This window comes from Pleurodeles waltl, chromosome 2_2 (genome assembly GCF_031143425.1).
Source record: "Pleurodeles waltl isolate 20211129_DDA chromosome 2_2, aPleWal1.hap1.20221129, whole genome shotgun sequence".
Taxonomy (NCBI): domain Eukaryota; kingdom Metazoa; phylum Chordata; class Amphibia; order Caudata; family Salamandridae; genus Pleurodeles; species Pleurodeles waltl.
Window position 1 is genome coordinate 1,172,301,710 of NC_090439.1, and position 26,491 is coordinate 1,172,328,200.

At 49.2% G+C, this 26,491-nt stretch overlaps 1 protein-coding gene across 2 annotated transcripts in view; it reads right to left on the reverse strand.

Annotated features, from left to right (window-relative positions):
• Window positions 1–26,491, reverse strand: part of LOC138283041 (C-type lectin domain family 2 member L-like) — a 68,266-nt gene that overhangs the window by 11,854 nt on the left and 29,921 nt on the right. For both annotated transcript variants that reach the window (XM_069221175.1, XM_069221173.1), the window contains 2 exons: window positions 23,850–24,031; window positions 16,570–16,673 (listed from right to left, as the gene is read on the reverse strand). In XM_069221175.1, coding sequence (XP_069077276.1) covers window positions 16,570–16,673; window positions 23,850–24,031 — 286 coding nt within the window. The remainder of the gene's footprint in view (window positions 1–16,569; window positions 16,674–23,849; window positions 24,032–26,491) is intronic.

A 26,491-nucleotide genomic window follows, 5' to 3' on the forward strand; every position in this document is an offset into this window, starting at 1 on the left:
AGATCGGATTTGATTTTCTTTGTCAGCGGTGTGACATTGAGTTCCCACGCTAACTCGGGCAGAAGTGAAATGTGTATTCCCAGGTATTTGAAGCTGTTTCTCCGTACTGGGATGTTTCGTTGCCAGTCTATACAGTCGGGAGAGCGATGTAGGGGAATTAGCAAGGACTTGGCTGGATTCAGGACCAGTCCCGAGGCTTCAGCGAAAAGTCTAAGGATCTCTAGGACGCGTGGGCCACTTTTGGCTGGGTTAGAGATGTACAGGAGCACATCATCTGCGTACAACGCCACTCGGTCCTCCGAACCAGATGGCCAGCGCCAGCCCTCAACCAGTGGGTCACTTCTCAGTAATATCGCCAATGGTTCTATTACTAGTGCAAAGAGTAGGGGGGATAGCGGGCATCCCTGTCGAGTTCCACGGCCAATGGGGAATGGGTCGGAGACTACTCCGTTCACCCTGATTCGGGCAGCCGGGTTAGAGTACAGGAGTTTCACTAGTCCTCGAAATTTAGGTCCGAGCCCGTTCTTATGTAGGACCTGTTTGAGGAAAGACCAATCTACTGTGTCAAAGGCCTCCTCAAAATCAAGTAAGAGTAGTGCCAAATGTGTATGTAATAGGGTTTTGTGGTGCGCCAGGGCCAGATGTAACCGTCTGATGCAGTGCCTAGTGCTACGGGTAGGCATGAAACCACACTGGTCATGGTGTACCAGCGTGGGCATTACCTCCTTCATCCTGGAGGCAAGGATCGAGGAGAGCACCTTGATTTCAATGTTTAGGAGTGAGATGGGCCGGTACGCTGAACAGTGTCGTGACGGGGGTTGGGTTTTGGGGATCACCACAATAGTCGCTTGATCAATCTCGGTAGGGAAGCGGCCTAGATTTTCTGCTTCATTGTACATGTTAAGCAGATGGGGACCCAGGATATCGCTGCATTTACCATATAATTCCGCTGGAAAGCCGTCAGGGCCTGGGGTTTTGCCTGATGCCAGGTTAGATATTGCACTACAAATCTCTGCAAGGCTGATGGCCTCCTCCAGTCTGTCTCTCGTCTCCGGGGACACCCCAGGAAGGGTAATGTCGTTTAGTAGGGGGGCCTCTCTTTCAATAGCAGGGCGTGGGTGCTTGGCATACAGACTAGTGTAGTAGGAGGCGAAACACTATGCAATTTCCACAGATGTTTTAACAAGGGAGCCCGAGTCCGCTAAGATCTCTGGTATAATTCTGTTCGCCACGGGGCGGGTGGCTAGCCAGTGCAGCAGCTTCCCGTTTTTATCCCCCCATCCATAGATTCGGGCTGTTGAGGCTCTCCACATGTGCTTGGCCGACTCCAGCATTATGTGTTTGATATCCTCTCTCACCCTAGTCAGTTGCCTCATAGTAGAGGCCGATGCCAAGTTTACTTGCTGGCGTTCCAATCTTAGGGCCTTGTTCTCCAGTTCAGAGATCTGGGAGTTTTGGTCTCGTTCACGGGACCGAAGGATGCTTTTGGCGTGTCCTCTAATAGTGGCTTTACACGTGGCCCATATTATTCCTGGGGATCGAACTGAGCCTTCATTTAACTCAAAGTATTGACCAAGATGCTTCCTGATCTCCTGGGTGTAATCTTTGTCTTGTAGGTGCCAGGCGTTCAGGCGCCACATAGGCCGTCTGTTGGGGTCCGATCCACCCATTCGGATACGTATTGGCGCATGATCCGGGACCCCACGGGGGAGAATCTCTGCCCCCGCAACGTTTAAGAAGTCTAGGGCGGGCATAAACACCAGGTCTATTCTGGATTGCGTCTGGTGGGCCGCCGATGTGTGCGTGTACCGGCGCTCCCTGGGGTGCCAGGTGCGCCACACATCACACAGACCGAGGCTCTCCGCCCAGTCGCTTAAAGTTGAAGCTCGCTTGGCTCTACTAGTGGTGATCCCCCCAGAGACGTCTAGAGTTGGGTCAAGAACTGCGTTGAAGTCACCTCCCAGCAGGGTGGTCCCCTGGGGGAGTCCTGAGGTCACTTGGTGGAGCCAACATAGGGAGGCGTCAAGCCCTGCTGGAGGAGCATAGGCGCACACCAGGTTCAATGGGTGCCCTTGAAGAGTCCCTGTGACTACTACAAATCTACCCTGTGGATCAGACTGTGTGTAGGAGGCTGGACTGGCTTGTAGTGAGTACCAAGGGGTACTTGCACCTTGCACCAGGCCCAGTTATCCCTTATTAGTGTATAGGGTGTCTAGCAGCTTAGGCTGATAGATAATGGTAGCTTAGCAGAGCAGCTTAGGCTGAACTAGGAGACGTGTGAAGCTACTACAGTACCACTTAGTGTCATATGCACAATATCATAAGAAAACACAATACACAGTTATACTAAAAATAAAGGTACTTTATTTTTATGACAATATGCCAAAGTATCTTAGAGTGTACCCTCAGTGAGAGGATAGGAAATATACACAAGATATATATACACAATAGCAAAAATATGCAGTATAGTCTTAGAAAACAGTGCAAACAATGTATAGTTACAATAGGATGCAATGGGGAAACATAGGGATAGGGGCAACACAAACCATATACTCCAAAAGTGGAATGCGAACCACGAATGGACCCCAAACCTATGTGACCTTGTAGAGGGTCGCTGGGACTATTAGAAAATAGTGAGAGTTAGAAAAATAACCCTCCCAAGACCCTGAAAAGTGAGTGCAAAGTGCACTAAAGTTCCCCTAAGGACAAAATAGTCGGGTTAGAGGAATAATGCAGGAAAGACACAAACCAGCAATGCAACAACTGTGGATTTCCAATCTAGGGTACATGTGGAACAAGGGGACCAAGTCCAAAAGTCACGAGCAAGTCGGAGATGGGCAGATGCCCAGGAAATGCCAGCTGCGGGTGCAAAGAAGCTTCGACTGGACAGAAGAAGCTGAGGTTTCTGCAGGAACGAAAAGGGCTAGAGACTTCCCCTTTGGTGGACGGATCCTTCTCGCCTTGGAGAGTCGTGCAGAAGTGTTTTCCCGCCGGAAGGACGCCAACAAGCCTTGCTACACGCAAATCGTGCGTTTGGCGTTTTTGGACGCTGCTGGGGCCCAGGAGGTCGCAAATTGGACCTGAAGAGAGAGGGGACGTCGAGCAAGACAAAGAGCCCTCACTGAAGCAGGTAGCACCCGGAGAAGTGCCAGAAACAGGCACTACGAGGATGCGTGAAACGGTGCTCGCCGAAGTTGCACAAAGGAGTCCCACGTCGCCGGAGACCAACTTAGAAAGTCGTGCAATGCAGGTTAGAGTGCCGTGGACCCAGGCTTGGCTGTGCACAAAGGATTTCCGCCGGAAGTGCACAGGGGCCGGAGTAGCTGCAAAGTCGCGGTTCCCAGCAATGCAGCCCAGCGAGGTGAGGCAAGGACTTACCTCCACCAAACTTGGGCTGAAGAGTCACTGGACTGTGGGGGTCACTTGGACAGCGTCGCTGGATTCGAGGGACCTCGCTCGTCGTGCTGAGAGGAGACCCAAGGGACCGGTAATGCAGCTTTTTGGTGCCTGCGGTTGCAGGGGGAAGATTCCGTCGACCCACGGGAGATTTCTTCGGAGCTTCTGGTGCAGAGAGGAGGCAGGCTACCCCCACAGCATGCACAAGCAGGAAAACAGTCGAGAAGGCGGCAGGATCAGCGTTACAGAGTTGCAGTAGTCGTCTTTGCTACTATGTTGCAGGTTTGCAGGCTTCCAGCGCGGTCAGCGGTCGTTTCCTTATCAGAAGGTGAAGAGGGAGATGCAGAGGAACTCGGCTGAGCTCATGCATTCGTTATCTGAAGTTTCCCCAGAGACAGAGACCCTAAATAGCCAGAAAAGAGGGTTTGGCTACCTAGGAGAGAGGAAAGGCTACTAACACCTGAAGGAGCCTATCAGCAGGAGTCTCTGACGTCACCTGGTGGCACTGGCCACTCAGAGCAGTCCAGTGTGCCAGCAGCACCTCTGTTTCCAAGATGGCAGAGGTCTGGAGCACACTGGAGGAGCTCTGGACACCTCCCAGGGGAGGTGCAGGTCAGGGGAGTGGTCACTCCCCTTTCCTTTGTCCAGTTTCGCGCCAGAGCAGGGGCTAAGGGGTCCCTGAACCGGTGTAGACTGGCTTATGCAGAATTGGGCACATCTGTGCCCAACAAAGCATTTCCAGAGGCTGGGGGAGGCTACTCCTCCCCTGCCTTCACACCATTTTCCAAAGGGAGAGGGTGTCACACCCTCTCTCAGAGGAAGTTCTTTGTTCTGCCATCCTGGGCCAGGCCTGGCTGGACCCCAGGAGGGCAGCTGCCTGTCTGAGGGGTTGGCAGCAGCAGCAGCTGCAGTGAAACCCCAGGAAGGGCAGTTTGGCAGTACCAGGGTCTGTGCTACAGACCACTGGGATCATGGGATTGTGCCAACTATGCCAGGATGGTATAGAGGGGGCAATTCCATGATCATAGACATGTTACATGGCCATATTCGGAGTTACCATGGTGAAGCTACATATAGGTAGTGACCTATATGTAGTGCACGCGTGTAATGGTGTCCCCGCACTCACAAAGTTCAGGGAATTGGCTCTGAACAATGTGGGGGCACCTTGGCTAGTGCCAGGGTGCCTTCACACTAAGTAACTTTGCACCTAACCTTTACCAGGTAAAGGTTAGACATATAGATGACTTATAAGTTACTTAAGTGCAGTGTAAAATGGCTGTGAAATAACGTGGACGTTATTTCACTCAGGCTGCAGTGGCAGGCCTGTGTAAGAATTGTCAGAGCTCCCTATGGGTGGCAAAAGAAATGCTGCAGCCCATAGGGATCTCCTGGAACCCCAATACCCTGGGCACCTCAGTACCATATACTAGGGAATTATAAGGGTGTTCCAGTAAGCCAATGTAAATTGGTAAAAATGGTCACTAGCTTGTTAGTGACAATTTGGAAAGAAATGAGAGAGCATAACCACTGAGGTTCTGATTAGCAGAGCCTCAGTGAGACAGTTAGTCACTACACAGGTAACACATTCAGGCACACTTATGAGCACTGGGGCCCTGGGTTACCAGGGTCCCAGTGACACATACAACTAAAACAACATATATACAGTGAAAAATGGGGGTAACATGCCAGGCAAGATGGTACTTTCCTACACAACCCCCCCCAAATGAAGGACAATAAGACTAGCCATGACCTGATGAGTCTTCATTGTCTAAGTGGAAATATCTGGAGAGTCCATCTGCATTGGAGTGGCTACTCCCAGGTCTATGTTCCACTGTATAGTCCATTCCCTGTAGGGATATGGACCACCTCAACAATTTAGGATTTTCACCTTTCATTTGTTTTAGCCAAAGTAGAGGTTTGTGGTCTGTCTGAACAATGAAGTGAGTGCCAAACAGGTATGGCCTCAACTTCTTCAGAGCCCAGACCACAGCAAAGGCCTCCCTCTCAATGGCAGACCAACGCTTTTCTCTTGGGGTCAACCTCCTACTAATAAAAGCAACAGGTTGATCCTGGCCCTCAGAATTAAGTTGTGATAGGACTGCCCCTACTCCTAATTCAGATGCATCAGTTTGGACATAGAATTTTTTAGAGTAACAAGGGCTTTTCAGGACAGGTGCAGAGCACATGGCCTGCTTCAGCTCCTCAAAAGCTTTCTGACAGTTTGCTGTCCATAATACCTTTTTAGGCATTTTCTTGGATGTGAGGTCATTAAGAGGGGCTGCAATGGAGCCATAGTTCTTAATGAACCTCCTGTAATACCCAGTGAGGCCTAGGAAGGCTCTCACCTGAGTCTGAGTGGTAGGGGGAACCCAATCAATGATAGTTTGGATTTTCCCCTGAAGTGGTGCAATCTGTTCCCCACCAACAAGGTGTCCCAGATAAACCACCTTACCCTGCCCTATCTGGCACTTTGAAGCCTTGATAGTGAGGCCTGCCTTTTGCAGAGCCTCCAAAACTTTCCATAGGTGGACCAGGTGATCATCCCAGCTGGAGCTAAAGACAGCTATATCGTCCAAATATGCTGCACTGAAAGCTTCCAGCCCTTGCAGGACTGTGTTCACCAACCTCTGAAAAGTGGCAGGTGCATTTTTCAAACCAAAAGGCATTACAGTAAACTGGTAATGTCCTCCAATGGTAGAAAATACAGTCTTAGGTTTAGCATCTTCTGACAATTTGATCTGCCAATACCCTGCAGTCAAATCAAAAGTGCTTAGATACTTGGCAGATGCCAGTGTATCTATGAGCTCATCTGCCCTGGGTATAGGGTGAGCATCAGTTTTGGTTACCAAGTTGAGACCTCTATAGTCTACACAAAACCGCATTTCCTTCTTTCCATCTTTAGAATTAGGTTTTGGTACCAGTACCACAGGAGAAGCCCATGGACTGTCAGAGTGCTCAACCACTCCTAGTTCCAACATTTTCTGAACTTCTTGCTTTATGCAGTCCCTGACATGGTCAGGCTGCCTATAGATCTTACTTTTGACAGGTAAACTGTCTCCAGTATCTATAGTGTGCTCACACCAAGAAGTGGTGCCTGGCACAGTGGAGAAGAGTTCTGAAAATTGTCCTAGGAGATTTATGCAATTGTCTTTCTGCTCAGCAGTAAGACAATCAGCCCAAACTACACCTTCCACAAGAGCATCTTGATCTGTGGAAGAGAAGAGATCAGGTAGAGGATCACTGTCTTCTTCCTGTCCCTCATCTGTTGCCATGAGCAGGGTGAGATCAGCCCTGTCATAGTAGGGTTTCAGGCGGTTGACATGGAGCACCCTACGGGGACTCCTGGCAGTGCCTAAGTCAACCAAGTAGGTGACTTCACCCTTCTTTTCAACAATTGTGTGGGGTCCACTCCATTTATCTTGGAGTGCTCTTGGGGACACAGGCTCCAAGACCCACACTTTCTGCCCTGGTTGGTACTGAACCAAAACAGCCTTCTGATCATGCCATTGCTTCTGGAGCTCTTGGCTGGCCTGAAGGTTTTTACTGGCCTTTTTCATGTACTCAGCCATCCTTGATCTGAGGCCAAGTACATAATCCACAATATCCTGCTTAGGAGCTTTTAAAGGTTGTTCCCAACCCTCCTTTACAAGTGTGAGTGGACCCCTAACAGGGTGTCCAAAAAGAAGTTCAAAGGGGCTGAAGCCCACTCCTTTCTGGGGTACCTCCCTGTAGGCAAAAAGGAGGCATGGTAGAAGGATATCCCATCTCCTGCGGAGTTTTTCAGGGAGTCCCATAATCATGCCTTTGAGAGTTTTATTAAATCTCTCCACCAGTCCATTTGTTTGTGGATGATAGGGTGTTGTGAACTTGTAAGTTACACCACACTCCTTCCACATGGCCTTTAAGTATGCAGACATGAAATTGCTTCCTCTGTCTGATACTACTTCCTTTGGGAAGCCCACCCTGGAAAATATTCCCAGGAGGGCCTTTGCCACTGCAGGAGCTGTAGTGGTCCTTAAAGGAATTGCTTCAGGATATCTTGTGGCATGGTCCACTACCACTAAGATAAACCTATTGCCTGAAGCAGTAGGAGGGTCAAGGGGGCCAACTATGTCAACCCCTACCCTTTCAAAGGGAACCCCAACCACAGGCAGTGGGATAAGGGGTGCCTTTGGAGTGCCACCTGTCTTGCAACTGGCTTGACAGGTTTCACAGGACTTACAAAATTCCTTTGTGTCCTCAGACATCCTAGGCCAATGAAACAATGGAACCAATCTGTCCCAAGTTTTCATTTGACCCAGGTGCCCAGCTAGGGGAATGTCATGTGCCAGTGTTAGGAGGAACTTTCTGTACTCCTGAGGAATCACTAATCTCCTGGCAGCTCCAGGTTTAGGATCCCTATGCTCAGTGTACAAGAGGTTGTCCTCCCAGTAAACTCTGTGAGAGTCACTGACATCCCCATTAGCCTGTTTGACAGCTTGCTGTCTGAGACCCTCTAATGTGGGACAGGTTTGCTGTGCCACACTCAGCTCCTCTCTGGCAGGCCCCCCTTCACCCAAAAGCTCAGCAGTGTCTGCTTCCAGCTCCTCTGGTGTAGGTTCTGCACAGGGAGGGAATTCTTCTTCCTCAGAAGTAGAATCCACTGTAGAGGGAAGGATAGTAGGAAGTGGTTTGCTTCTACTAGCCCTAGCTTTAGGGAGCACTTGGTCCATTGTTCCAGGATCCAAGCTTCCCTGTCCTTTTTGCTTTTTGGCCTGAGCCCTTGTCAAAGCAAAAATATGCCCTGGGATGCCCAGCATTGCTGCATGGGCCTCCAACTCCACATCTGACCAAGCTGATGTCTCCAAATCATTCCCTAATAGACAGTCTACAGGTAAATCTGAAGCTACCACAACTTTCTTTGGACCAGTTACCCCCCCCCAGTTGAGATTTACAACAGCCATGGGGTGGCTTTGTGTTATGTTGTGAGCATCGGTTACTTGGTACTGGTGTCCAAGTATGTGTTGTTCAGGGTGCACCAGTTTCTCAATCACCATTGTGACACTGGCACCTGTGTCCCTGTAGGCCTGGACCTCAACACCATTTATTAGGGTTAGTTGCTTGTACTTCTCCAAGTTATGGGGGCAAGCAACCAAAGTGGCTAAACCAATAGCCCCTTCAGAGACTAAAGTAGCCTCTGTGGTCTCCCTAATCAGACCAACCCCAACTAAATTACCAAAAGTGAGCCCAGCTACTCCCTTGGATTGGCTATTAGTAGGTTTGCTCCCACCACCACTGCTATTAGTAGGGACACTAGGTGTAGCAGTAGGGGTTGTAGTGGTAGGAGCTGTGGTGCCTTTCTTTGGACAACTGGGATCTGTTGTCCAATGGCCTTTTATTTTACATAAATAGCACCATGGTTTCTTTTCCTTGTTCTGATTAAAGGAGGATTTGGACCCACCACCCCCACCAGAGTGTTTTTGTGGGCCTGATGAAGACTCATTTTTAGATTTGTCCCCACCCTTGTCAGAAGACTTACCATCCTTCTTTTTGTTGCCATCTTTGTCACCCCCTGTATGAACTTTTCTGTTCACTCTTGTTCTGACCCATTTGTCTGCCTTCTTTCCCAATTCTTGGGGAGAGGTCAGATCAGAGTCCACCAAGTACTGGTGCAACAAATCAGACACACAATTATTAAGAATATGCTCTCTCAGGATTAAGTTATACAGGCTGTCATAATCAGTAACTTTACTGCCATGTAACCACCCCTCCAAGGCCTTCACTGAATGGTGAATGAAATCAACCCAGTCTTGTGAAGACTCCTTTTTGGTCTCTCTGAACTTTATCCTGTACTGTTCAGTGGTTAAGCCATAACCATCCAGGAGTGCATTCTTAAGAACTTGGAAATTGTTAGCATCATTTTCTTTCACAGTAAGGAGCCTATCCCTACCTTTTCCAGTAAATGATAGCCATAGGATAGCAGCCCACTGCCTTTGAGGGACATCCTGTACAACACAGGCCCTCTCAAGTGCAGCAAACCACTTGTTAATGTCATCCCCCTCCTTATAAGGGGGAACTATCTTGTGCAGATTCCTGGAATCATGCTCTTTTGCAGGATGACTATGGGGAATACTGCTGCTGCCACCATGGGTATCTAAACCCAACTTCTGTCTTTCCTTCTCTAATTCAAAAGACTGTCTATCCAAATCCAGCTGTTGCTTTTTAAGCTTCAGTCTGGTTTGTTCCACCCTCAACTTATTGAGTTCCCTCTCTAACATTCTGTCATCAGGGTTGGTGGGAGGGACATTTCTAGAAACAGAGCTATGATGGGAATGAACAGAAGGAGACCTGTCCCTTACAGAAGCCAACTTAACAGCTTGGTTTACAGAAACATTACTACCAGTATGGTGAGAATAAATGCTTTTGCTATGATGTGAGACAACACTATTTCTTTGGTGTGGCTCATCATCATTACCATCTATGCTAGATTGTCTAGTAATGGGCAGGCTAGGAAGTTTCTTTCCTGAATCTTTTCCTGGGGGAGACCCTGAATCAGATTGGGAACTATTAGGTACTTTTTCAACAGATGGGCCACCTCTGGCCTTATCCTGTTCTCTAAGCATGTTAATTAACAGTTCCAAGGCAGGATTCTTCCCTACACTCAAACCTCTCTCTATACAGAGACTCCTTGCTCTTTTCCAGCTAAGGTTGTCATATGTAAGTTTGGACAGATCAACACTTTGGCCTGTGCCAGACATTTTTTTAGAGAGAGTTAAAGTGATAGAGAAAGAGACAAAAGTTTTCAGAACTTTTTGGAAAGACAGAAAAAAACTTTTTAAACTTTTAAGAACTTTCTGAAAGTTTAGAAGTACTTTTCAGCACTTAGAAAAGAGTGAAAAGAGGAAATGCAAAACTTTTTGGCTATGTGTATATACACTGACCTTGTTTTGTATATTTTTCTCTTATGAAAAGTACAATGACAAGAGTGGTAAGTAGTCTCAAGCACTTATCCCACCACTGCACAACCAATGTAGGAGGCTGGACTGGCTTGTAGTGAGTACCAAGGGGTACTTGCACCTTGCACCAGGCCCAGTTATCCCTTATTAGTGTATAGGGTGTCTAGCAGCTTAGGCTGATAGATAATGGTAGCTTAGCAGAGCAGCTTAGGCTGAACTAGGAGACGTGTGAAGCTACTACAGTACCACTTAGTGTCATATGCACAATATCATAAGAAAACACAATACACAGTTATACTAAAAATAAAGGTACTTTATTTTTATGACAATATGCCAAAGTATCTTAGAGTGTACCCTCAGTGAGAGGATAGGAAATATACACAAGATATATATACACAATAGCAAAAATATGCAGTATAGTCTTAGAAAACAGTGCAAACAATGTATAGTTACAATAGGATGCAATGGGGAAACATAGGGATAGGGGCAACACAAACCATATACTCCAAAAGTGGAATGCGAACCACGAATGGACCCCAAACCTATGTGACGTTGTAGAGGGTCGCTGGGACTATTAGAAAATAGTGAGAGTTAGAAAAATAACCCTCCCCAAGACCCTGAAAAGTGAGTGCAAAGTGCACTAAAGTTCCCCTAAGGACAAAATAGTCGGGTTAGAGGAATAATGCAGGAAAGACACAAACCAGCAATGCAACAACTGTGGATTTCCAATCTAGGGTACTTGTGGAACAAGGGGACCAAGTCCAAAAGTCACGAGCAAGTCGGAGATGGGCAGATGCCCAGGAAATGCCAGCTGCGGGTGCAAAGAAGCTTCGACTGGACAGAAGAAGCTGAGGTTTCTGCAGGAACGAAAAGGGCTAGAGACTTCCCCTTTGGTGGACGGATCCCTCTCGCCTTGGAGAGTCGTGCAGAAGTGTTTTCCCGCCGGAAGGACGCCAACAAGCCTTGCTACACGCAAATCGTGCGTTTGGCGTTTTTGGACGCTGCTGGGGCCCAGGAGGGACCAGGAGGTCGCAAATTGGACCTGAAGAGAGAGGGGACGTCGAGCAAGACAAAGAGCCTAGTCCCCTGTCCCCTGTCATACCCTCCTCGTGCAAGCATAGGGCACCTGGATCCAAGGAGATGGGTCTCTTGCAGGAAGACTACTGAGGGGGGAGTATCTGCGGAGAGTGTTAAATACTGCTGACCTTTTGATCTTGTCTAATAGGCCGTTTACATTCCAGGAGAGAACCTGGGTCATTGAGGGCCAAGCGTGAGGTGTGCAGGTATTATACAAGATTGGGTGTGTGGGTGCGAGACCAGGGATGACCATTTCAAACATGTCGCCGAAGCCTTAAAATTACAAACCAGGCTAACTAACTTGTCGCCCTTTAAACCTAATTCAAACTCCCCCCCCCCCCCAACCCCCCCCTCCCCATACTCCCACCCCGGAAGCATCTGTCGCCCAAATACCCAACCAAAACCAGACAGCCAGTAGAGCTGTCATTGGGGTGGAGTGGTGGACCCCTCCTTTCATTCGGATCAGTTGCAATTAATGGTCACAAATCGAGCACCCAACGTCATACATCTGGAAGTCTCCGGTGCCATCACTGACAGCCCACTGTGGACTGCTCAGGCAAACCAAGCGTGGCCAATCTCCCCTCGCGTCCAGCAAAGGGACCACATATATCTTGTCAGGCGAGTACCGGAGATTGACTCAAGCAGTCGTTCACCGCTGTCTGGGGTGGTGTGCGAGGCCCCGGGAGGGCATCAGTGGTAATCTCGGTCTGAGGATTAGGGTCCTGGGTCGTCTCATCATCTGCAGGAGTGTTCGAGTCTTTCCGCCTGCCTCTCCGGGATCCGGTGCGCCGCCGGCTCCTCCGGGGTCCCTCCGATGAGGAGGGTTCGATACGCAGGGTTTTCCCAGTAGTTTTAGGGGGACCCCTTCGGGCTCCGATGCCCTCCTCCGTCAGCCAATCCCATGCCTCCTCTGGTGATTCAAAAAAGTAAGCTTTCCCAGCCATGAGAACTTTGAGGCGTGCAGGAAAAAGGAGCATGTATGAGAGTTGCATTGCCCTGAGTTTTTGTATAACACGCTCGTATGACCTGCGGCGGGTTTGGACCTCTCTGGTGTAGTCCGGAAAAATTAGGATTTTGTGGTTTTCCCATTGAAGATCTTCCAGCCGCCTCGCTTCCCTGAGGATATTGTCTGTGTCTTTGAAGTTAAGGAATCGAGCGATCATCGGACGTCTCGGGCTGCCCGGAGGGGGGCGAGGGGCGAGCGCCCTATGGGCTCGTTCAACAGCAAACAAGGGTGAGAGGGACTGGTCCGGCATCCAAGTTTTGATCCAGTTCTCTAGGAATTCGGCGGCCTTGTCATCCTCTATGCCTTCTGGGAAACCTATGAATCGCAGGTTATTGCGCCTTGCCCGATTTTCCGCGTCCTCTGCACGGCGGTGAAGCTCGCTGGTTCGGGTTTGTAGTTGGGCCACTTTAGTTTTAAGGTCAGATACATCGTTTTCGTTCTGCGAGACTCGGGACTCCACTTCAGTAATTCGGTTCACTGCATTTCTCAGGTCTTGTCTGATGAAGCCCATATCAACTCACACCTCTCCGATTTTAGTCTCTACGGCCATCTGCGATGATTGAATAGCTTGGAGAATGGCACTCACTCCATCCGGGGCTGGTCCTCCGCTAGCCGTGTCTCCCCCTCCCCGTTGGCCTGTCGCAGTCGTGAACTGATCGATTTTTTGTTGGGAGGGCGGAGGCTGCTTGCTCGTTTTGTCTTTTCCCATCGCGGCACCTGGGAAGGGGGGGGTTAGGCACTTCACACCCCCTTTATTGCGTTTTCAAGCCCGAGGTTTCAGTGTACTATCAAGTGCTTTGGACCAAGGAAGATTCCAACGTGTCGTTCCGCGCAAGGACGGCAGGAGGGCACTGTCTCAGGGGTTTCTTCTAGTATCTTTTACTCTCTCTCGGGCCCTGTGGGGGCGTCATTTGTCGGCTCCGCAAGGGGCCGGGTCGTCGGTTTCTCTCCGCCAGTTCCCCTCCTCGCTCCCTCCATTGAGGTGGGAGGGGTCCTCTCACGGTCACTGCACCCCCAGGGTCCGGTACTCCAACAGCAGGTCCCACTCCGCCTCAAGTGGGCCCCCCATTTCAAGATTTGAGACCGCTCCGGGGAGCTTTCCTCCACCTCTCGGCTCCCAGCCTGCTCCCAGCTCCTGCTATGGGTCAACCTGAGCCCCGTCCGGGCGAGGCTCGAGGGAGGGCCGGAACCGGGCCGCCGGGACCCTCCCTTGTTGTAGCTGCGGCGGGAGGGGGGGGTGTCACCAGTCGCCGTCCCCCCCCCCTCTCCCAAGTCCTCTAGTCTCGTCTTCGCCCTCCCGGGGCTCCACTCGGTTCTCAGCCGGGTCCCGACCCCGCGCGCCCCCAGTGCCTGCTCTCCGCCAGAGGGGGCCGCGGGGGGAAGGGGCCCTAGCTACGTCGGCGGTCCTCACGTCTTCCTCCTGCCCCGCCGCCTCAGCTCAGACCTGCGGGCGGCTGGGCGGACGTGGGGGGAATCTCGGCCTCTCCGGCCGCGCCCGCGTAAACAAGCACAGCTGGGGGAGAAGCAGGTGCCTATTGCCGTGCCATGCTGAAATAGCTCTTTGATGAAATGAAATAAACTATTTTCAAGGCTCCACTTAATCATTGGTAACATCCACTACAATTGTATAATTTCAGCGGTCTGCCCCTCACTTAATACTCTACTGCCCCTAGGCTAGAATGATGATTTATGCTTCCATACAAAGAAGCCATGGCAAGTGTCATTAACAGATATGCATTATGCCACGCAAAATCATAAATCCTATTCAGGAAATCTCCAGTATCCTGCACAAAAGATGGTAAAGTACGGACATATTCTTGCAAACATATTTTGAAGTGTTCTCAAATATACTGTCCCTTGCCGAAATTGTTGGCCTGCCCGGTGGCGGCAATATATTCTTATGGATCTTGTGTATCAAATACATAGAAGGTAATTGCGGAAAGTCATTACATAATAATGACTACTCATCTTGGGTCGGCAATCCTTCATTTTTCTGTGTTAAAAGCTGGACTTCATAATTGGGATTGGTATCCCTTCATGCTATACGGTACATCTCATATAGCATGGTTTGTCGTTCAATGGTTCATATGCCTCTTCCATCGAATCAGCAAGTGGCCATAGCACAATGTTACCACCCTCATCAGATTTATGAATCACTACATGATTGGGCGATTCCAATTTTTTCATTAAATTTTGATTTCTCACTTTTTGGATAGTTGTATTTCCTGTGCATTCTCCGAGTACAATGATTTAATGTTTTAACATCTTCCACCACCCTCTCTTTGAGGGTCAACACCATTGCGCAGAGAAATTGGTACAAATGTAGATCTGGGTTTAAAAGGTGTTTCTGCTTGATCGTAAACATTCAGCGATAGATGCTCAACTGTTTGCTGTGTGGACGTTGGTTCTTGGTCCACCCAGATCCTGCACATAGCGCAGATCAGAAATTTGCAATCCACCTTGGATTTGATCTGGACTAAGAGTCATTTTGGTTTTCTTTTTAATATTGTTCCTCCCATTGCCTTTCTTGCGCTATCTCCATCTCTTATTTCTCCTTTGTCCGTTTTGTAATTTTGTCCCCTTGGTCACAAGGTTTGGCGGGGGTCCTGCCATAAAAAATCCAATTCTTCTATGACAGACAATTTTGTTGCCATATTAGCTCGTCCCGCATTAATTCTGCCATCTTCGAGCAGCTTTCACTTTATATGGCCGAACTCAAGTCTGACATTGATGCAGATGCTGCTCCACTTAATGTATCATCCTGTTCGACTCCATTGCTGCTGTTACCTTCTGCCTTTTCATCCTGTTAAGACACTTCGAGAAGATAAAAATCGGACCCATTTCATGATCTATTTTATCCTGCTGGAGCTTCTGGGCTTTCCTTGCTGTGATAATCTCCTCCTGCTTTTTTTTGAAACACAGTGTCACTTCTTCACGATACTTCCTAATCATTTCCATGCGAACGACCGACTTACTGTGCCTCACGACTAGATGGGAGGCCAATATAGGCAGGTGTTGCTGCAAGGAATGGGTGTGACCATTGCAATATACTCCTCCACACACAACACTGGATCCAAACATACACAGTTTAACTATACCCAATGCACATACTTCACTCCTCACAGACTCAATCTTATGCTGCAGACTAATGACCTGAGCGGCCCTAGAGGTGCCTAAGCTGATGCAGATTTCCTACACATGGTTTGGAATTGCCCATTCATTGCACATTTTTGGTTGCAAGGCGCGACAGATTTAAAGTGCACTCTCAACTATGAGCGATTGCACACAGCGGAGGTCTGCCTCCTTGGGTTAATTAAAAAGTGGCCTCCACAAAAGGTGGGGAACAGATTCCTAGATTTTGCTCTGGGAATAGTGCACAGAGATAATGCTCATCACTGGAAGTCCCCCCAGGACCCACCTCATAGCAGATGGTGAGCCGAGGTGAGAACCTGGGCGGTGGCTGACGGAGAGGTGCTCCACGCAGGGGACTGCTGATGGCTCAGCAGACAACCATTAGCAGACCTGTGGGGTGGAGGGGGCCGCCAGCTTCTGAGAGCTAGATTAGCAACATACCGTTCAAAGTGGAATAGCTAGCTCCTTGCTCCCCTGCAGGGTTTGATGGGGACCCTCAGTAATGATGGGGTGGGGCAGCGGGGAGACAGATGGAGAAGGTTTGGATTGGCTGGGAGATGGAAACAACCCCTCCTTCACCCTGGGCTCATTTGACATACACCTGGCTGGAGATGCCCTGGACCACTCGAGTAGCAAACTAGGCAGAACTGCAAAGACCAACAATAAACATGACACCGGGTAAACTTAAGATATGAGCTGTAATGTTGCTGATACTCATCTTTAAGTGGTTCAGACTATAGGAGTGTTCGATTCTACTGACTGAAACGGCTGCAAACACAGACAAACGTGACCACACGAAAGAGACTTGTGCCAACAGAGGTGATGACCAAGCTCTGAGACACTGCTGAACTAAGCTGCAGCAGAGCCCAACACACTCAATGCTAGCTGTAAACTGTAGAAGATGCAATGTATTCATACCTCCGAAATGCACCTGCAATTGTGTATTTAAAAGTAATAAAGATATATCCAAAACAAATCTTTCAACTGTGGCTACTTTTTCCCCACATAAAAAAAACAACTTACAAACTCCCTGTGTAGCTTTCTCCGTTCAGCCAGGTAAGTGCTTCTCCCCTCTTGTGAAGTCCAATCCAAAAGGTGTGAGTATCTATGCGGCTTAATATGAAATTCTAAACAAAATAAAAAAAAGAAAGTAATAAATAATTCTGACCAAACACTTGACAGCCAACAAAATCTATATTTTTAGTTTTACCAGTTTCAAGTTAATATTTTGATGAGTCGATTCTGAGGTTTTCTGCGTTTGTCTAAGGCACCAAGTTAAGTAGGAATTTAAAGGCACCATATTCAGAACCACGAGGACACGGTTAGGTCAGCATTAGGTGGTCCAAGAAACTGTCTCAGGCCAGGAAAATAAGTGACATCTTCCTGCCATTGAAAGGAGGGACCAAGGAACTGATTTAGAGTTTGGCAGATGGGTTACTCAGTCACAAATGTGACAGCTATCCCTTTCGCCATATTACATATTAAAGGATATAATGCACTTGCAATATGGCGGATGGGACAAGATCAAAGTTAGGCCCTACATCTCAAGGTGCACTGCTTCCTGGTTGAGGTAACTACACGTTGGAAGACGCCGGCATTTAGATTGTCTCTGGTTCTCTGCTGGTGCCCTTAAGTAAGATAAACACTGTCCCTACTCACAGCTGTTACTCTCTGTACTAATATCCCATCTCGGTTCTCGTAACGGTATCTACATAGGGCTTCTGAAAACAAATCACAAACAAAACCAATCCTGCGGATGTCTCCTCAATATGAGAGGCCACAACCAGGTCACATCCCCACTAAAATCCCACCAATGGCTCCTGAAATAAGTAACATTGCACTTTGAAGCTCTTTATCTCATCCACATGGCACTGTATGGCTGTTTGTTGGGACAGCTTTAATGAGCTACGTCTTCCCCATCATTCATCTACAGCAGTGGTTCCCAACCTTTAGACTTCTGTGGCCCCCCACGTTATCATTACTGAAACCAGGGGACCCTCACGGAATCATTATTGGAATCCGGTACCCCCTGCTGAATCATTACGGAAAGTTGGGGACATAATCTGTTAATATTTTTTAATTTTCTAAGCAGTCACGGACCCCTTGAGAAGGCTTCGCGGACCACAGGTTGGGAACCACTGATCTACAGGCTTTCAGTCATCACACCTTAACCTTCTAGTATGACAAATCTGTTGGTAGTGCTCTGCACACTCTCGGGTGCTCCTTGTGGGGAGCCCTTTCTCTCCAGCTGATACCTGATGAGGATTTCCTCTACCTCTGGAAGTACTTGAAGATGCACCGCTTCACCAGCCCAGTGGCGAGGTACCTCCGCAACATTCCGAGTCATAAACCACTTCCCACGGACTGATTGCACTGCCCCGCTAGCAGACGTCCCAGATTGGACTTTCAGGTAGATTACTAACCGGTTCACAAACGATCACAAGAACCCTATTCTTTGTTACCCCCCTGTACTGTTATCCAAAAACACTTGGAAAATCAATACTAATTTGCCACTGATATTGGAGAGCTGGAAGTCCTGATTTCAGCTATTATTCCAGCACCAAAATTGACAGATTACGAGTTTTCACAAATGAATGGGGAATATCTACATGCACTTGGGGATACCGGCCTCCTATTATATGGGTTTCCCTAATTCCAACTAGAAAACTGCTTATATGACCCTTGACCCTAGGGTAGGTTGCTTCCCCTGCCGCTGCAGCTCCACCTGCCCAGGCTCCTGCCACCTCCCAGCAAAACCAGCAAAACCGTAAGTACTCCCCCCGCCCAGCCCCTCGTTTACTCACCTCTGTTTCTGAACTTCTGTCTTCTGCTCTCTCCTCCAACTTTTCTTCGCACCTCTGCTGTCCTCTCTCTGTCCATTTCCCTTCGCTCTCTGCTCCTCCCTCTGGTAGCCATCTTCCTCCATTTTCTGCTCCTCTTCTGCAGCCCTCTTGCTGCGTGTTCTGCTCGTCTCCTGTGTCCTTCTCTAAACCTCCTCACCGCACTCTCCTCGTGTTCTGCTCTTCCTCTGTGTCCCGCTCCTCTTCCTCACCGCATGTTCTTCCTGCTCTGCTCTAACTCTGTGGTCTTCTCTTCTTTTCTCTTCTTCCTCACCGCTTTTTCTTCCTGCTCTGCTCTTCCTCTGTGTTCTTCTCCTCCTCTGCACCCCATCCTGCGTGTTCCTTTCTTCATCTGTGTTCTTCTCTTCTTCTGCACCCCATACTTCGTGTTCTTTTCTTCATCTGTGTTCTTCTCCTACTCTGCACCCCATCCTGCGTGCTCCTTTCTTCTTCTGTGTTCTTCTCCTCCTCTGCACCCCATCCTGCGTGTTCCTTTCTTCTTCTGTGTTCTTCTCCTCCTCTGCACCCCATCCTTTGTGTTCTTTTCTTCTTCTGTGGTCTTCTCTTCTTCTTCTGTACTCTTCTCTCCTCTTCTTCTGTGGTCTTCTCTTCTTCTTCTGTACTCTTTTCTCCTCTTCTTCTGGGTTCTTCTCTTCTCCTATTCCTCTCTTCCGACTCCTCTCCTCCTCTGTAATCCATCTCCTCCCTTCCCTATCTTCTTTCCCTTCCCCTCTATCTGACCCCCCCGCCCTCTGCTTTCCCGCCGCCACCACCCGCTGGGCCCGCCCCCCCTGCTCCCATTCGTCACCACCCCTCCCGCCTCCAGCCCCCAGCTGACCCCTCCTCCCCCCCCTCCTCCCTCTTATGGTGGCCGCGCGCAGCGGGCGCACCGCTGGCGCACCGCTGGCGGGCTGAAGGCGTGGCAAAGGTAAGCCCGTCTGTGCCCGTACGCGCCTGGACCGCGCCCAGCGCCACGACCCCTGGCCCCCAGCACACCCAAACCCCGCAGCACCGCTACGACCCCACCTCCCTCCACGCACTCAACCCGGGACGCTCTAGAACCTGCTTCCAAGCCAACCCGAAACGCACTCATGGACCCTTCGCATGCCTTACCTGCAAACATACCTTCCACCGCGACTGCACCCCGTCCGCCAGCCCACGCGCCAATAACCATCTCAAAAGCATCCTCATCAACGCACGCTCCATCCACAAGCACGCCATTGAACTATGGGACCTCCTGGACTCCACCGCACCGGACGTCGCCTTCATCACTGAGACCTGGATGAACGCCTCTTCGGCCCCTGACATCGCCATAGCCATCCCCGATGGCTACAAGATCACCAGGAGAGACCGCACCAACCAAGTCGGAGGAGGAATCGCCATCGTATTGAAGGACTCCATCAATGTCACCACTTCCACCGAAGACACCTCCCTCGCCGCCGAACACATGCACTTCCAGAGCCACACCAACCCCAGGACCACCCTCAGAAGAACTCTCATCTACAGACCCCCTGGACCACGCGCCCTCTTCAGTGAATCCATCGCTGACTTCATCTCCCCGCACGCCCTAGCCTCGCCGGACTACATCCTCCTCGGAGGAGACCAAAGCTACCATGAACACCATCCACTCCGGTGCCCCCTCGGACCCCTACCCCCACTTCATCTTCAACAAAGCCGACGACATCATCGCCCCCCATCTCCAGACCATCATCAACAGCTCGTTTGCTTCTGCCACCTTCACCGAGAGCTGGAAACACGCGGAAGTCAACGCCCTCCTTAAGAAACCTACGGCGGACCCCAGCGACCTGAAGAACTTCCGCCCCATCTCGCTCCTCCCCTTCCCTGCCAAAGTCATTGAGAAGACCGTCAACAAGCAACTGACCAATTTCCTTGAAGACAACAACCTACTCGACCCCTCCCAGTCCGGATTCTGAGCCAACCACAGCACTGAAACCGCCCTCATCACAGTCACAGATGACATCAGGACTCTGATGGACAACGGAGAAACAGTCGCCCTCATCCTCCTCGACCTCTCGGCTGCCTTCGACACCGTCTGCCACCGAACCCTAATATCCTGCCTCCGCTCCACCGGTATCCAAGGACAGGCCCTGGACTGGATCACTTCTTTCCTCTCTAACCGCTCCCATAGAGTCTACCTCCCTCCGTTCCGCTCAGACCCCACCGAGATCATCTGCGGCGTCCCACAAGGCTCCTCGCTCAGCCCGACTCTCTTCAATGTCTACATGAGCCCCCTCGCCGACATCGTACGCAAACACAACATCAACATCACCTCCTACGCCGACGACACTCAGCTGATACTTTCCCTCACCAAGGACCCCACCAGCGCCAAGACCAACCTGCAAGATGGAATGAAAGACGTCAAAGAATGGATGAAACTCAGCCGTCTGAAACTGAACTCAGACAAAACGGACGTCCTCATCCTCGGAAACACCCCGTCCGCCTGGGACAACTCTTGGTGGCCCACGGCCATTGGCACCGCACCAACCCCCTCAGACCACGCATGCAACCTCGGATTCATCCTGGACCCACTCCTCACCATAACCAAACAAGTCAACGCTGTATCATCTTCCTGCTTCCTCACTCTCCGCATGCTCCGAAAGATCTTCCGCTGGATCCCCGCCGACACCAGAAAAACTGTGACCCACGCCCTCGTCACAAGCCGCCTGGACTACGGAAACACCCTATACCTGGACTACGGAAACACCCTATACGCAGGAACCACCACAAAACTCCAAAAACGTCTTCAGCGAATACAAAACGCCTCCGCCCGCCTCATCCTCGACATACCCCGCAACAGCCACATCTCCGCCCACCTGAGACACCTGCACTGGCTTCCCGTCAACAAAAGCATCACCTTCCGGCTCCTCACCCACGCACACAAAGCCCTCCACAACAAGGGAACCGAATACCTCAACCGTCGCCTCAGTTTCTACACACCCACTCGTCAACTTCGCTCCGCCAACCTCGCACTCGCCTCCGTCCATCGCATCCGCTGCACTACGGCAGGTGGGAAATCCTTCTCCTACCTAGAGGCCAAGACATGGAACTCCCTCCCCGCCAACCTCAGGACCACCCAGGACCACCTCGCATTCCGGAGGCAGCTCAAAACCTGGCTCTTCGAGCAGCAGTAACCCCCCTCCCCCAGCGCCTTGAGACCCTCACGGGTGAGTAGCGCGCTTTATAAATGTTCTGATTGATTGAATGATTATATTTTCCAATTGCTATGTAAAGGCAGAAAATGTCCGGAAATGGACCAGTGGATGGCATAGAGATGTGGGTGGAAGGGGGTCAGGGTGTCTTTCATTATATATGGGGGATAGCAATTTCTACTCACCCCATGCAACTTGCAAGTGATTCGAATAGTGGGGCACTTTTGAGCTGCCCACAGCCCTGCACAATTAAAGACAGACCCAGTGCCTCTCTGTGCTTGTTAATTATCAGATCCACGTTTTGAGACCTGACAACTCCTGGCCCAGAGACATTGGGGATTTTAGGTGGTGGTGGAACGCCATCACTCAAAAAGAGGACCATAGGGGCAACGACAGGGTGACTTGAAGCATATTGAAAAAAAAAAAAATAGAATTGTGAACAATTGTCACTGGCTGCTCCCTACATGGATAAAATCTCTAACAAAAATTTACAAAAAAAATGCTGGAAAAAATTAACAATTCACCAGTAAATCGCAGAACCCATTAAAAGGGTTATTTCATTTAGGTCTCACTAACTGTTGTAATGTGCCAAAAAATGAAAGTATCTTTGGGGAGAAAACACAAATGGTAGTATAAAATTCTATTTGAACCCTATTGAATATATACATTGTGCTCTTCTTCCACAACGCAACATTAACATCACCTCCAAATTTATCAAAAAAAAATTGCTCTTGATAAGCCTCAATTGTTTCAATTTTTTCCCTTCCTTTTGGAAATTAAAACATTGTTGCTCGCCTAGTGACCATAAGAATTGGTGCTTATGTTCAAATGCCAAGATTGTCTATTATCTGTGTCTAATATCTGCCTCATCTCTAAATCACTGAACCCACCCTCCTCACCTCAGTTACTGCCTCAATTTTGGGAAAATCTGTGTCTTCGGTGATCCCTCTGACTGCTCATTCTGTTAACTACTGCAAAGTGCTAAGGTGACCATGAGTGCTGGGGTTGTCTGTAATTATGCTGCATCCCGGATGGCTGAGGATGCACGTGTAGTTTATACATGTAGAGATGAACATCCTCACCACTCTCAGGATATGAAGTCCTTCGCCCTCTGGCACGTGAGGTTGGCTCTGAGTGCACATGGAAGACAGTGCAGTCTCTAGTGGTACCTGGCCATAAACCCAATGGGTGGGTTGGCCTTCAATGATTACACATCAGTCAACCATTACCTGGCTTTTGAACATTTTTTTTTTTTATTAAACCGTTGCTTAGCTTAATACATTGAAAGCAATTTCATACACAGATTTTGTACCATAAGCAGAAGACATAGTCAACATCTTGTAATTATACAAGTCTCATCATAGAAAGGGAACCCCGTATGAATCTAAGCCCATCAATAGCTGATAGTCCTCAACAATGCCCCACATGCATCCTCACGCTCGACCCGACCCATCCCTTTCGTCTACCATCTAGTGTCCCTTCACGAGCTCATATATGCACTCCACTGGGGCCATATCTTGTAAAATTTTCAGGTGCATCCACGGCTCTGATAAATACTCTGTTCCGCATGGTGACACCAATCCATGCGTTCTTCCCAGGCATGAATGTCTGTTGGCCTAAACACTCCAACGGCTCTTGCTATATCTCTCTTGGTCACCCCGGCTGCCAACGCCAGCCACGTCTTCTGATGCTGGGCCAGGCTTCCTCCCCTGAGATGTGTAACACTAAGCATCTGGCCTCCCTCAAGGATCGTGAGGCTTTTGGCCATCTTGGGGTGGTCAAGGTTGAATTCCTGACAACCTCCTGGGAAGTTCACATTCTACAGCAGCTATTCTTGATGTTCTGACTGCTGCATGTACTGCAATGAGACTTGGGCCAGCCACACCACATAAATCCTAATTTGTGTGAGACACTCCAAAAGGCACATTAGCAAAAACCTAATTTGCAATAGAGTTATGTACAACCAGACTGGGAGACCAGTACCCTAAATGGCACAGGGTTTGTGAACAAACTAACTAGACAGGCACGCCAAGGAATCTCATGTAGGTGGGTGGGAAGACATACAAACAAGAAGTCAGGGGAGAGAGTGGAGGGAAATTAGTAGAATTGATCAAGCTGGCAGGGTGAGTGAGAAGACAACAAGCAAAGAAGTGGATACAGAAGAGAAGACCTGAGTATCAGGTACTCAAGAGGTCTGAAGAGAACACACTCCTGAGTGGAAAAACGGTTGCTAAAAGAAATTCTGTCAACATGAAGATAAAAACATTTTGATAATCTTGCACTGCATACTCACCAGGGTCTCTTCATTGGAGATGACAGCAAGGGAAGCCTTGTGTGACAAGCAGTCAGCCTTGCAGACAGCCCAGGGCTTTGCAACATCAGAGAAGAAGAAGCAAGTCCTTCTGGAATACATCCAGCCCTCTGGACATGGCTCCAGGTGAAGGGAAGCGTCAAGGACCGATGTACGGGTAGCGACTAAAAAATGGAAACCAAAGAACATCTAAGAATGCAAATCTCACTAAACCTGTGCTGGCTTCATTAAAGGGGAAGATGATGCTATATGCTTGCTACAGCAGGAGAGCAGAGCATGTGCATTCTCCCCAAGAAAAGAAGAGGTATTGGAAAGACGTATTTTTTCTTTCCTAAGGAAGAATGGCACAAGTGAAGGTCCTCGTCATTATTTATTCCAGGTGGATGTACAGACACCAACACTTGGCCTATATTACCACACTGCTCGAAGAGCTACAGAACTGGGCACATCACATAACACAAGCAATCTGGCAAGCCAAAGACCTCTACCCTTGCAACCGGACCCCAAGTAAAGCAATCTGGGAGACCCTAGCCAGAAGAAGGACACACTTGCCTGAGAAACTGGGTATCCAGGCTGTAGATCAAACAATTGTCACAATCTTATATTATCCCAAAACTCAGCACTTTTTTTGGCAAACTGGAAATGGGGATTGGCGTCATTCCATAGCCACCAATGCCTCACATTAGGAATTCACCTTTATCCTGGGCAGGTCAGGGGGAAATCTATTTTATAGGACACTACTTACCACCACTGACAAACCCGTAGCCAAGCTTTGGTGCAGGAACTAAGGAGGGCTTCTAACTGCAGTTGCCCACTTATGACACAAACATTTCTTTATGTTTCTTGTAATAGTCAGGCTTAGGTTCAATAGTGAGAGCAAGAGGAAGTGGGGATATTTGCTACACGGGTGTCATCTCCTCTCATCATATACACAAGCAAGTAAGTTCATTATCCAGATCACAAAGAAGTCGAACTCGAAACTAAAAGCTGTTTAACCTGCTGGAAAATACCTGTAGGTGGCTAAAGGGTCGAACTGTCTCATTTAGGAAACATTATAAATTAATTTATTATAACAAGCCATTCCTTCCTAAGAAAGGAACTTTTCTCTCCAATGCAATACAGCTCAGTAATGAACCTGCTTCACATGGACAGAGCCACAATATAGGTCTCAAGACCCACTATCTTATAAAAGTAGTATAATCCCCTCACTTGCAGAGTGTAGGAAAGTACCATTTGCCTGGCATGTTAACCCCATTTTCACAGTATGTATGTATGTTTTAGCCCCTGTGTCACTGGAATCCTGCTAGGTAGGACCCCAGTGCTCATAGTATGTGCCCTGTATGTGTTCCCTGTGTGGTGCCTAACTCTATCACTGAGGCCCTACTAACCAGAACCTCAGTGTTTATGCTCGCTCTGCTTTCTAAATTTGTCACTGAAGGCTAGTGAATAAATTTACCAATTCTCATTGGCACACTGGCACACCCATATAATTCCCTTGTATATGGTATTTAGGTACCCAGGGTATTGGGGTTCCAGGAGATCCCTATGGGCTGCAGCATTTCTTTTGCCACCCATAGGGAGCTCTGACAATTCTTACACAGGCCTGCCACTGCAGCCTGGGTGAAATAACGTCCACGTTATTTCACAGCCATTTTACACTGCACTTAAGTAACTTATAAGTCACCTATATGTCTAACCTTTACCTGGTAAAGGTTGGGTGCCAAGTTGCTTAAGGTGCCCCCACATCGTTCAGGGCAAATTCCCCGGACTTTGTGAGTGCAGGGACACCATTACATGTGTGCACTATACATAGGTCACTACCTATGTATAGCGTCACAATGGCCTTATAACATGTCTAAGATCATGGAATGGTCACCCCAATACCATTCTGGAGTTGTGGGGACAATTCCATGATCCCCCGGGTCTCTAGCGCAGAACCTGGGTGCTGCCAAACTGCCTTTCCGGGGTTTCCACTGCAGCTGCTGCCAATCCCTCAGACAGGATTCTGCCCTCCTGGGGTCCAGGCAGCCCTGGCCCAGGAAGGCAGAACAAAGGATTTCCTCTGAGAGAGGGTGTTACACCCTCTCCCTTTGGAAATAGGTGTGAAGGGCTGGTGAGGAGTAGCCTCCCCCAGCCTCTGTAATGCTTTGATGGGCCCAGTTGGTGCCCATCTCTGCATAAGCAAGTCTACACCGGTTCAGGGATCCCCCAGCCCTGCTCTGGCGCGAAACTGGGCAAAGGAAAGGGGAGTGACCCCTCCCCTGACCAGTACCTCCCAGTGGAGGTGCCCAGAGCTCCTCCAGTGTGTCCCATTGCCATCTTGGAAACAGAGGTGTTGGGGGCACACTGGACTGCTCTGAGTGTCCAGTGTCAGCAGGTGATGTCAGAGACCCCCTCTGATAGGCTTTTACATTTCTTGGTAGCCAATCCTCCTTTCTTGGTAGCCAAACCTTCTTTTCTGGCTATTCAGGGTCTCTCCTCTAGGGAATTCTTCAGATAACGAATGCAAGAGCTCACCAGAGTTCCTCTGCACTTCCCTCTTTGACTTCTGCAAAGGATCGACCGCTAACTGCTCCAGGACACCTGCAAAACCGCAACAAAGTAGCAAGACGACTACCAGCAAC